At 43.3% G+C, this 13,458-nt stretch overlaps 2 protein-coding genes across 6 annotated transcripts in view; both read right to left on the bottom strand.

Moving 5' to 3' along the window:
- Nucleotides 1–3,301, bottom strand: part of LOC100337053 (ATP-binding cassette sub-family C member 4) — a 1,051,816-nt gene extending 1,048,515 nt beyond the window's left edge. The window contains exon 1 of the mRNA XM_059892301.1: nucleotides 3,231–3,301. The gene's annotated coding sequence lies outside the window, so the exon portion shown is untranslated. The remainder of the gene's footprint in view (nucleotides 1–3,230) is intronic.
- Nucleotides 3,302–9,283: 5,982 nt separating this feature from the next.
- Nucleotides 9,284–13,458, bottom strand: part of LOC523431 (ATP-binding cassette sub-family C member 4-like) — a 46,322-nt gene continuing 42,147 nt past the window's right edge. For all 5 annotated transcript variants that reach the window (XM_059892306.1, XM_059892307.1, XM_059892308.1 and 2 more), the window contains 2 exons: nucleotides 11,278–11,367; nucleotides 9,284–9,384 (listed from right to left, as the gene is read on the bottom strand). In XM_059892306.1, the coding sequence (XP_059748289.1) occupies nucleotides 9,355–9,384; nucleotides 11,278–11,367 (120 nt within the window). In that variant the 3' untranslated portion in view covers nucleotides 9,284–9,354. The remainder of the gene's footprint in view (nucleotides 9,385–11,277; nucleotides 11,368–13,458) is intronic.

Raw genomic sequence — 13,458 nt, 5'->3', positions numbered from 1 at the left:
ATGAAGAGACAACTTACAGAATGGGAAAAAATACTACAAATGATGTGACCAAAAAGGGCTTAATTTCCAAAATTACAAACAGCTCATACAACTCAACAACAACAAAAAACATCCCATCAAAAAATAGGCAGAACTAAATAGACATTTCTCCAAAGGACAGACACAGATGGCCAAAAGAAGCTCACCATTGTGAATTATTGGAGAAACGCAAATCAAAACCACAATCTGGAATCACCTCACACCAATGAGAATGGCCATCATTAAAATAACAGTGGCTGAGGGGGAATGGAGTAAAGAGAACCCTCCTACACTGCTGGTGGGATTATCAGTTGTTGCAGGTATTATGGAAAACAGTATGGAGATTCCTCAGAAAACTAAAAACAGAATTATCTTATAATCCAGTAATCCCATTTCTGGGCATATATCTGGGGGAAACTATAAATCAAAAAGACACATGCAACCCTATGTTCATAGCAAAACTATTCACAATAGCCAAAACATGGAAACAACCTAAATGTCCATAGAAAAATGAATGGGTAAAGAATATGTGATACATATAGATGATGCAATACTACTCAGCCATAAAATAAAAAGAAAGAAAGAATACCATTTGCAGAAATGTAGATGGACCTAGACTTTATCATACTAAGTGAAGTAAGCCAGAAAGAGAAAGATATCACGTATCACTTATATGTGGAATCTAAAAAATGGCAAAAATGAACCTATCTACAAAACAGAAACAGACTCACAGACAGTGAACAGATTTGGGATTGCATGGATGGAGGGGGTGTGGGGGAGAGATGGACTGGGAATTTGAGGTTAGCAGATGTGAACTATTATGTGTATAATGGCCAGATAACACAGTCCTATGGTATAGTGCAGAGAACTGTATTCAGGATATTCAATACCCTGAGATACACCATAACGGAAAAGAGTATTAAAAAGAATGTATAGCTGTGTATAACTGAGCCATTTTGCTGTACAATATTGTAACATAATATTGTAAGTTAACCATATTTCAATAAAAACTTTTTTTAAGAAAGAACAGAGACACAGGGGTGCTTGAGGACAGAGGGGAGACCGCGTGAGGACACCGCACGGTGGCCACCACCAGCGGGCAAGGAGGCGTGCTCAGCAGAGACCAAAGCTGCCCACGCGCTGAACTCCCAGCCTCAAGAACCGTGAGAGAATCAATTTCTGTTCTCTAAGCACCTCCATCTGTGACAGTTTGCTATAGACTGAATGCTTTTGTCCTCAAAATTCATGCATTAAAACCTAATCCTCACTGTGTTGGTATTAGGAGGTGGGGCCATCAAGAGGTGATTGGGTCACGAGGGTGGAGCCTCCATGAAAGGGATTAGTGTCCTGATAAAAGGAACCACAGGGCTCCCTCACCCTTCCAGCACAAGAGGACACTGGAATCAGACCCTCACCAGATGCTGAATCTGCCAGCACCCTGACTTGGACTTTCTCAGCCTCCAGAACCGAGATAGATAAACTTCCATTATTTTTAAGCCACCCAGCTCTGGTTTCTGTGAGAGCAGCCTGGATGGACACAGTCCTAGAATCTAACACAGGACCTGACAACGAGAATTCCCAAACAGCTTCTCTCTGCTGAACACCCCGCCTCCTCCAGGCGAGGACGTGCCTGTTGTCTTCCTCACAGCCCTGCTTCCTCACCTGAGCTTCTCCTCTTCCTTCAGTAAAGGACTGGGTCCTCTTCTCAGCCTCCACATATCTTCCCAGCCTGCAGGCCCCAGGGCACTGCCCGCCCAGCCCCGGGCACAGGGAACCTTCCAACTTCAGTGAAACCCTCCAGCTGCCACTTCCGCTTCCACTTAGTACTTCCTACCCTGTATGGAAACTCTCTAAACCGTGACTCTGCTGAGCTTTCCCAGGCATCTGTCTTAACCAGCTCCATGTAGAGACAGGTTCCTCAGAGGCAGGAATGAGAGCTGGGCATCCTAGTCTCCCTTATTCTGCCCAGTGTGGTCCTTCCCCTCTCCTGGCTCACCATCCTCCTTATAAACTGAGAGGTTTTGTGTAGGAACATCTGTAAGGGCATCAATCTCAGTGTATACAGCAGGACATTAATAAGTGCAGCTGGAAAGCTTGTTGGCTTTACAAGGTGAACAACAGCAAGAGGTAGATGTGGAGGCTGTTTCAGAAAAAGTGAATTCATGAGGCTTACAAAGAGGCCTCAGTCAGCGTGTGTTAGGACAGAAAAGCATCAGAGCTCTTCTCCTCCAGGAGTTCTGTGGCCAAGAAAGAGCCACTGACAACAAATTCCAGAAACAAAGTGAGAGTCAGGACTTCAACCAAGATACCGAGTTTCAAATTCAAGGTAACCCTACACAAGGGTCTAACTATTAATTCTAGTAAGAATCCATGAAGCAATGTAAAACAACTGAGTTATACTCAGATGTGAAATAAATCATTTGTAAATTTTAGTCTTTATTAAGTATTTCCAAAGCAACAGATTAATTAATAAGCATAAACCAATACTCTTTCCACGGAAGTCCTATGTTGGTACTGAAAACTTCACTTCTAATGTGCCTTCAGGAGAAGGTAATGGCACCCCACTCCAGTACTCTTGCCTGGAAAATCCCATGGATGGAGGAGCCTGGTGGGCTGCAGTCCATGGGGTGGCTAAGAGTCATACACAACTGAGCGACTTCACTTTCACTTTTCACTTTCATGCACTGGAGAAGGAAATGGCAACCTACTCCAGTGTTCTTGCCTGGAGAATCCCAGGGACGGGAGAGCCTGGTGGGCTGTCGTCTATGGGGTCACACAGAGTCGGACACGAGTGAAGTGACTTAGCAGCAGCAGCAGCAATGTGCCTTCAACACACAATGGAGGAAAAAGGACTGGCATCCAGGTTACCAAGTCCTACTCTCTGATTTAAAATTTTTACATTGCCCTTCTTATCCCTGGGGTCTGGATCCATCAACAGCAAGTCATGCGGGAATCTGCCATCTATCCCTCTCTCCCTAAAGCATGGACCCCACTCTCCTCCACACACTGGAAGCACCTGCTGTATTTTCCTATCCTGACCTCATCATGATGTAAGATTTCTCTATGATGGATCTTCTGTGGAGGGAAGAGAGGGGAGGGAGGAACACCAGAGCAGGAGTTGGGTCTCGTACAAAGGCTTTCCTGAGCTCCCTTTCCTGATCCCTACAGGGTTCCTGGAAAGAAGAAATGATATAAAACAGGTGCAAACTCACTTTTTGAACAAGTGCCTGCTGACTTCTGCGTCCACTGAGCTGAGCGGATCGTCCAGGAGGTAGATGTCTGCGTCCTGATACACGGCTCTAGAAAATGTAGAGAGACATCAGGAGAGGACACTTCACACTCCTTGGGTCTCATCTCTGAATCATGATGGTGTCCGACAACACCGGGTTCCTTCTACAAGCTCAGGGAAAGGGTCAAGACCTTACTTCACACAGGCCCACCCAGTGAACGGGGTCTGCGTGCTCATGTCCACTAGGAGCCACGGAGGAGGAGGGACAGGATGGCAAGTGAAACCCCATTTACCTGGCGAGGCTGACCCGGGCTTTCTGTCCTTCACTCAGTGGGGTTCCTCCATCTCCTGTCACAGTTAGATCTCTTTCCTCCAAATTCTTAAAATCCTGTGTGAAGACAGAAAAAAGAAAAACATTTAAAATGTGTTCTCCTGCCATCCTAACCTTTTAGCATCAGTTCTTCATACAAATGTTTACTCAACAGCAATGCGCTTATTTCATAGTGACTAAACTGGAACCAGGAAAATTAAACTCTCAGGGCTTTTCACTTGTTTTCATTCTGTATTTTTTTCAAAGCATTTATGCATTTTTACCACTTTAACACGTATTTATTGAGGATGGACTATACACCAGGCACCATTCTGGGCACAATGAATTCTGCCACGAGGAAACAGAGCTCTTAGAATTTCTTTCCATGCTGGGAGATAGGTGATATGGAAAATTAACCTGAGCACAAGGGCTGAGGACAAGAAGGAAAAGGAAGCCGGCTCAGGGGGATGGAGAGTGAAGGAGGGAAGTGAGTCCACACTGGGGTGTGAGGGCTCTGCTCAGAGAGGGTGTGAGCAGATCTGGGGCTGGGGGGCTCAGGCAGACCTGGAGAGGCTGCTCCTCACAGAGGGAGGGGTAGGTGCAGGGGCTATGGGAAGATGCCTAAGGGGTTCAGGACAAGGAGGCAGGAGAGTAGAGTGAGAATGAGGGGGTGAGGGTGGAGACAGAGCAGGAGGAGCCTGGGGGCACTCTAGTAAGAGGAGGAGGGGGAGGGGAGGACTGACATGGTCTAGGGTTTACAAGGAAACTCCTGTGCTTTGCTGAAACCAGGCAGTAAGCGGGGAAGGGTAAAGGCAGATACAAGTGAGGACATTACTGGAATAAGCTAGAAAACAGTGGGAATGGAGAGACGGGGTTACACTACAGATGCATTTGGAAGGCAGAGTTGTAAGACCTGATGACGGGATGAATGTGGGTTGTAAGAGAAGAGGAGACTGTGGTGTCTGGGGTGAGGAAGGGGAAGGACAAGGTCTCCGTTTACTGAGCTGGGGAAGATGGTGGAGGCAGGTTTAGGAGACATCACTTGTGGACAAGCTGAGATGAGCTCTTGGTGACATCACGGTGCAGCTGGACATGCAGGTGCAAAGGTCTGTGCTAGAGACACAGGTGTGAGAGCTGGAAGCCCAGGACGTGAAGGCACAGGACTTGTTTTATCTCAAGTTACCAGTTTTCGTGATCTTGGTCTCTGCCTCTCACTTTCAGAGAAGGGATAACACCTCGCCAATGTCTTCACAGTGATAATTAAGGCAAGTCAGAGTGAAAGACAAGGTCTGTACAGAAATGGGAGCAGAAAGAGCAGGCTGGGCAGGAAAACCAAAAGGAAAGAAACAACGTGTTTGAGGGCCACCAAGGAGATCAGCTGGACTAAGTAGATGCTTGTCTGTGAAAGCAGGAAAAACTCAAAGTTAAGAAGGATATGAAGCTTTGACTTGAGGATCTGGGAATCTACCATAAGCTATATTTGAATATTATTTAAGAAGTAGGGTTCAGGATGGGGAACACAGGTATACCTGTGGCAGATTCATTTCGATATTTGGCAAAACTAATACAATATTGTAAAGTTTAGAAATAAAATAAAATTAAAAAAAAAAAAGAAGTAAATGGACAAATCAGTCTATTTTCCCCAGAGTATCTGGGGAAATTAAAAAAAACAATGACAATATCCCCCAACAACAAGATAACAATCAGGTTTTGTTACACAATTATTATGTTAGAAATTTTTGAAATATCTACTAAACCCCTCAGGCATCAACCTAAGATACACAGCAGTACCTTTCTGCGGATGACATGCTAACTCTGTCTCTACTTTAGCAAATTTGGGGGGAAAGCGGGTAGCACACTGGAGTCTGCATGAGAAACAAGTCCTTTGATCTCCCTAAGTCTCACATTCCTTTTCTACAGAATGTGCTACAAAAACAAGAGTCACTAAACTCAAAAGTGAGGACACCCTCTATAAATGGAAAAAGGACTGGAATTGATTGTAACTTGCTACTGGTGGCTGATGCCTATTTTCCCATCAAACCAACAGTGGGACCACATTCACAGTGTGGGTCATAACATGCAAAGCACATGACCATAAAGAGAAGAAAGAGTGTCCATCGTAACCCTCCCTCCCTGACAGGCACACAGACACACAGGGTCCCTGCTCACTCAAAGCTTAAGTAGGTTATATCCAATGAAAGGCAGCAACTGATCTGTCATGAAAATTCATCATTCTTTCATCATCTTTCATTGTTGAGTTCAGAAGTTATTACCATCTCTTGATTTGGTTTTCATGAACAACAATGAGCCACTTTAAACAGGTTCCCAGCCCTACATACACACATACACACACACACATATATTGGCCTCTGTTTCACTGTTGAAGTCCTTGAAAACTGCTCCACTTAACTTGAGGAACCTGATAGGCTGCAGTCCATGGGGTCGTGAAGAGTCGGACATGACTGAGCGACTTCACTTTCACTTTTCACTTTCCTGCATTGGAGAAGGAAATGGCAACCCACTCTAGTGTTCTTGCCTGGAGAATCCCAGGGATGGTGGAGCCTGGTGGGCTGCCATCTATGGGGTTGCACAGAGTCAGACACGACTGAAATGACTTAGCAGCAGTAGCTTTTATGCTTTGATTCTACATTGTTTCATTTTGCTTAACAAAATAGTAACACGTCATAGCACAGCAACCTTAACCATGTTCTAGAAAAAGCACCTAAATCCACACATTCACTTAGCACAGTTAGGGCACAAGAAACAGGCTCTCTCTGAGTTTGGTAGCAAGACTGTAACTGTGTTGTTGACTCTGAACATTATTCATGGACCAGCCCCAAATGGGAAAACCATTTCACAGGATTTGCAACAAAATCCAAGTCAGGCTAAATTCCTAGCCACCATTTTCCAATTAGGTTAAAGGGAAAAGCCTGACTTGCGTATAGACTACAATTCCCCCCACTGACAGGTGTTCTTATTCACATTATTTTCCTTTAAGTTTCCCCAATTCTCACTGGACAGCAGACACACACACTAGAGGCAAACTAGAAAATGGCAAAGCAGATCTGATGCCATCCATCCAGAAGCACATCAAGGGCCCTTCAGCGATGGTTGAGACTTACAGTAGAAGCACCATGGAGCAGACTGCTGAAATGGTAAATGTGAGTCCGGACGTGAGGCCCTGGCAGAGGAGGGCTGGACTCTAGAGTCAAGCAGCAGGAGCCCTGCTTCCTTCACAGCTTTTCTTCCATGTGGAATCACCCCTCCTCTCACAGCCTGTCAATATTCTGCCCATTTTCCCAGTATCATCCCAAGTATACTCTCGCATGAAACCATCCTGGACTCATCTCTATCTGCTGGGTTCCTAAGGCTCTGTTTACATCTCTCATCTCTCATGAAAGACCGTCTTATTCTGCTCCATCATTTGTACACGTGTACATGGCTTCTCTCAGCTCCTGAGGGGTAAGATCTGTACACCAAGCTCTGTGCTGGACCCTAATGCTGATTATCTCTAATCTTCACAACAAGCTCACAGGAAGCACTGGCCCCATTTCACAGATGAGGAAACTGAGACTAAGTGAGGTCGTATCACTGGTCTGAGGATGGTCAGCTGTTAAACAGAAGAGCTGGAATCTGAACCAGATCATGTCCTTTTGAACCATTTCATAGCCTATTGCTCTTTCACATCACATCGCCCAGGGGGTGACTGAAGATTATATCTGAAATGAAGGCAACACTAAAATAACTCAAGTCTTGAAGGCCTCTATACCTAGACACAGAAGGATCTTATTATCTATGATTGTCAAGGCAACCTGAAAAGAAAATGTCCAAGTCACCAGGAATGTGTAAATATGAGATGAAAGTATAAACTTACAGGCGTCCAAGAGGGCTTTGTAAGGTCAAGCAATATATATGGGAAAATATCAAACTAGAATTTATCAACATGATACCTTTAACTAGGTAATGCCTAAAACTTTTTAAAATCCTTAAAAGATTTTTTTAAAAACTTGTTTAAAAAAATTAAGTTTTTAAAAGTGGTTAATGATAATATAAAATGTTACATACTATATTGCTTATCGTAACAGAATATGTTTATTGATGATTTATGTGGCATCTGGCCCCATTCAGTTCAATTCAGTCACTCAGTCATGTCTGACTCTCTGCGACCCCATAAATAACACGCCAGGCCTCCCTGTCCATCACCAACTCCCGGAGTTCACCCAAACTCATGTCCATCGAGTCAGTGATGCCATCCAGCCATCTCATCCTCTGTCATGCCCTTCTCCTCCTGCCCCCAATCCCTCCCAGCATCAGAGTCTTTTCCAATGAGTCAACTCTTCGCATGAGGTGGCCAAAGTATTGGAGTTTCAGCTTTAGCATCAGTCCTTCCAGTGAATACCCAGGACTGATCTCCTTTAGAATGGACTGTTTGGATCTCCTTGCAGTACAAGGGACTCTCAAGAGTCTTCTCCAACACCACAGTTCAAAAACGTCAATTCCTCAGCACTCAGCTATCTTCACAGTTACTTCCTGGCAAACAGATGGGGAAAAGGTAGAAACAGTGACAGATTTTATTTTCTTGGGCTCAGAAATCACAGCAGACAGTGACTGCAGACATGAAATTAAAAGATGCTTGCTCCTTGGAAGAAAAGCTGTGACAAACCTAAACAGTATATTAAAAAGCAGAGCCATCACTTTGCCAACAAAGGTCCATATAGTCAAAGCTATGTTTTTTCCACTAGTCATGTATGGATGTGAGAGTTGGACCATAAAGAAGGCAAAGTGCCAAAGAATAGATACTTTTGAATTGTGGTGCTGGAGAAGACTCTTGAGAGTCCTATGGACTGCAAGGAGATCAAACCAGTGCATACTTAAAGGAAATCAACCCTAAATATTCATTGGAAGGACTGATGCTAAAGCTGAATTTCCAATACTTTGGCTAACTGATACGAAGTGCCAACTCATTGAAAAAGACCCTGACACTGGGAAAGACTGAGGGCAGGAAGACAAGGGGACAAGAGGATTAGATGGTTCATTGGCGTCACTGACTCGATGGACATGAGTTTGAGCAAGCTCCAGAAGATGGTGAAAGACAGGGAGGCCTGGCCTGCTGCAGTCCATGGAGTCGAAAAGAACTGGACAGGCCTTCGTGACTGAAAAACAACAATGAGTGCTTACAGATGAACTAATCTGAGGTCTAGGATCTGTTTTGGAATACCGGGGGATGGGGCGGGGTGTTGGGTGGAGGGGTGGCACAAGGCAGGGGTAAAGACCCAACAAGACTGGCCACCAGCTGACCCCGGCTGAACCTGGGGGTGCAAACATGAGGGTTCATTACATGGCGCTCTCTATTCTTCAAAATTTTGTTAACTGTCCATTAAAAAAAAGAATCTAAAAGTGAATGATACTTCACCAAATGAAACAAAGGCATTCTGTGACCATCATTATCACACAAGAATTAAAACAGCCACATATATGACTGCATACTTACCCAGAAGTCCAGCATAAAGCAACAAATAAGACCTTTCAGATTCAAAAAAAAAAAAAAAAGAACTTTTAACAAACCTTAGAGCTTAAATCAATGTTATCATTATTTGAAATTCGACTACATGCAACTCAAGAGTCATTACTCACCTCTTCCAAAGCACAAGCCTTTATTACTTTTTCATATTGTTCTTCTTCATATTTCTTCCCAAATAAAATGTTACTCTTCACAGTTCCTGGAAACACCCAAGGCTGCTGAGAAACACATGCGATCCTCCCGAGCACACTGACCTTCCCCTGGCTTGGGGGCAGCTCACCCAAGCATAGTTCTTAACAGTGAGGACTGAAACAGACAGCAACACACACACGTGAACACGGTGCACTCAGGACGGAACACGACCCACAGCACAGCCGACCCCACCCTGGTGCTTGATACACGATATCAGAAGAGTATAAAGTACAGCTTTGATATTGCAGGGAAAAAAATGGAAAAGAGCATTATTGGTCACCGTAAACTAAAGGTTGATAAGGAATATTAATACAATAACAATCGACTCTGCCTGAGTTCCCTCAGATGAAATGTTCTACTCAGCAAAGACTAAGAATGTTTAACATCCTTCTCTAGCAGAACAGACAAGCAGGATGTGTATTTTCTGTATCTGATGTTTAATGCAGTTGTTCCTGCATCTGAGTATCTTTTACTTGACAAATACTTGTTTTTAAAAAGCTATGTGGGGCTTCCCTGGTGATCCAGTGGTTAAGAATCCACCCTCCAGGATGGGAGGAAGGGATAATTAGGAGTTCAGGATGGACAGGTAGGTACACACTGCTGTATTTAAAATGGATCACCAGCAAGGACCTACTGCACAGCATATAGAACTCTATTCAATGTTATGTGGCAGCCTGGATGGGAGGGAAATTTGGGGGAGAATGGATACATGTGCACGTATGGCTGACATACACCCTTCACTGTTCACCTGAAACTATCACAACATTGTTAACTGGTTACACCCCAGTACAAAATAAAATGTTAAAAAAACAATAATTATATCCAGATAATAAACACTGAAAAAAAGAAGAATCCATCTTCCAAAGCCAGAGGCTTTGGTTAGATCCCTGGTCCCCTGGTGGGGGAACTAATATCCCACATGCCCAGGGCAACTGAACCCACATGCCACAATTAGAGATGCTATGCACTACAACAAAGACCCAATGCAACCAAATACATAAATAAGTACATTTTAAAAAATTGATAACTATGTGTGAAGAATATATCCAAAGATTATTATTTAAAAGAACTCTGTGGTTGATGTATTTGAAGACCAGAAGTCCATTATGCCCAAGGGATTCAAATCCTGGGCTCTGTGACAACTTAGGAGGGTAGGATGGGATGAGAGGTGGGAAAGAGGTTCAAGAGAGAGGAAACATGTAAACTTATGGCTGATTCATGCTGACATATGGCAGAAACCAACACAATATTGTAAAGCGATTATCCTCCAATTAAAAATAAATTTTTAAAAAACTCCTTCATGGAGGAAATCATCACCCTCTCATGTGCACATCCCACATTTAGGTTTCTGTATTTTGTTGTACAAAACACAGGACACTAAGTGCACATGTACGTGTCCTTCATATCTCTTGTAACACAGAGAAATGACATGCCTATGTCCACGCCATCAGAGCACTCACCACACTGGGCTGAAATAGTCTGCCTGCATATCTGTCTTGCCCCAGAACCTGGTTGCCTCTGGAGGACAGAGGTGTCAAGATCTGGCTCATGTCTATATCTTTAGCTCCAGCACATGATTGCACATTCCCTAATGTGCACTGATGGGACCAAGTCAAGTCACATGAAGAAATGCTCAGCGCTTCCTGGAAGAGCCTTCACCACCTCCAGACTTCCTGGAGGGGCCACTGTGACAAAAAGAAGTCCCCACTGTCTCCGTCCATCCTAAACAGCTGCCACATAAATAATCTCCTTCACTGAGATGTCCAAACTCCCCACGAGCAGTTCCCAACTATGTCACATGAAGCATCAAGAAGGAAAACACAATGTGCATTTATCCTGAATTTGGCCATGAAACCTTTTTGCAAAACTAATGTACCTAGAGAAACACCTTTCTAGATATACCCAATTCTAGCTCAAACTGAGTCACACTCAGCTCTGGGCTCCACTCTGAGGTCTGAACAGGGGCTGTGGCATTGCATCAGGCTGACAAAAGGCATCACAACTTACCCTTCCTGCGCCCATAGGTCCGACCACAGCTAACAGTTCACCGGGTCTGACAGTAAAGGAAAGGCCTTGGAGGGTTGGGGTCTCTGATTCCTGCAAATTAAAGTTTATAAAAATGTACCCATTTCAATAAAGTAATACACATTACTTTAAAAAGTAGAAAAAATAACGTAATAGTCACTGATATCCTGATATTAACTCACATTTTTCTCCTTCCTATTTTAAGATACTGTGTCCCAAAGGCCTTTTCATCCAATCCTATGACTTAGGGGGTTTGAAGTAGTTTTTGTTTGTTTGTTTGTTTGTTTAACTTTTTAACTTTACAATATTGTATTGGTTTTGCCATATATCAACATGAATCCACCACAGGTATACACATGTTCCCCATCCTGAACCCTCCTCCCTCCTCCCTCCTCCCTCACCGTACCATCCCTCTGGGTCGCCCCAGTGCACCAGCCCCAAGCACCCAGTATCGTGCATCTAAGTTGCCTTTAGGAAGCCTCTTTCTTTTACCAGATTTACATACGGATTCAGCTCTAGACACCCACAGAATTTAGTAGCAGAGATGACAAGGCACCTTCCTGAAATGCAAACTGAATGATGCACGCTACTTTATTAAAATAATGTACTTAATACAATATCCAGTGTGGAAGGTTTTAATCCTTTATAAGTTTTCATCAGGACCCTTGGTTTTAACTGGCTCATTAATCTCCACAAAGCGGCAGCATAAGTACCTGGCATGCCTGGCCTTTTACTAAATAAATAAATTGAAAGTGAAAGTCGCTCAGTCATGTCCAACTCTTTGCAATCCCATGGACTATAAAGTCCATGGAATTCTCCAGGCCAGAATACTGGAGTGAATAGCCTTTTCCTTCTCTAGGGGATCTTCCCAACCCAGGGATCAAACCCAGATCTCCCACATTGCAGGAGGAATCTTTACCAACTGAGCCACAAGGGAAGCCCAAGAATACCAGGCAGGTAGCGTATTCCCTCTCCAGGGGATCTTCCCAAGCCAGGAATCAAACTGGGGTCTCCTGTATTGCAAATGGATTCTTTACCAACTGAGCTATAAGGGAAGCCCTAAATAATTTGAAAGCTCCACTAATCTCTCCATTTTCATTTGATAAAACAAACCTCAGTAATGCTCAATAAGCAAACAGGCACTTTATATTAAGAAGTCACTCTTGGTAAATTAACTCTTATAAGTAATCTTCAAAGCTCTAAAGAGAGCTTTAATTCAACACCAACAACAAAACAATGGGAAATAAAGAAATTAATTATGACACCATGGGTCAGAGTGATAAAGCCTCAATTTTATACATGATACATGCATTATGTGTCCTGGCTAAACAGGGCAATAAAGTACTTCTACTGTAAGAAAAATATAAAGCATGAAGGTATATGTGACAACACATAATCCAACTCAAGGGTAAAGGACAAAGTACTCCTCATGCTGATCACAGGTCACATTCCAGAGAGACCTAGGGTATCTGCGTGTCTTTACATATCTTGAGTGTTAAGAAAATAGTAACTGCTATGTCAAAAAAAAAAAAAAAAAAAAAGGTTTCATGTTATTAAGTAAAACACCCAAAAGACTAAAGGCATAGAGTCTGGATTAAAAGCCTGGAATAATCATCAAATTGAAATTTTTTTCTAGAAAAAACTGAACGGATTAAACAACATTCACATGCTAAAAAAATGACAATGATTTTTCATCACCAAAAAAACTAGTTTCAGATTCTAAGAATGAATGATCTACCAAAAGAAGCTACATTTTCATATGCAAGAAACATTTTTTAAGCCTTTTAAGCTTCTCCACTTTCCCCCTCAGTCAGTCTCTCCCATCAAGAAGCTTCCATAAGCCTCTTATCCATTTTCATCAGAGGGCAGACAGACTGAAAACCACAATCACAGAAAACTAACCAATCTGATCATATGGACCACAGCTTTGTCTAACTCAATGAAACTATGAGCCATGCCATGTAGGGCCACCCAAGACAAACGGGTCATGGTGGAGAGTTCTGACAAAATGTGGTCCACTGGAGAAGGGAATGGCAAACCACTTCAGTATTCTTGCCTTGAGAACCCCATGAACAGTATGAAATGGCAAAAAGATAAGACACTGAAAGATGAACTCCCCAGGTCAGTAGGTGCCCAATATACTACTGGAGATCAGTGGAGAAA

Source organism: Bos taurus, chromosome 12, assembly GCF_002263795.3.
Source record: "Bos taurus isolate L1 Dominette 01449 registration number 42190680 breed Hereford chromosome 12, ARS-UCD2.0, whole genome shotgun sequence".
NCBI lineage: Eukaryota > Metazoa > Chordata > Mammalia > Artiodactyla > Bovidae > Bos > Bos taurus.
This window is presented reverse-complemented; position numbering and strand designations above follow the sequence as displayed.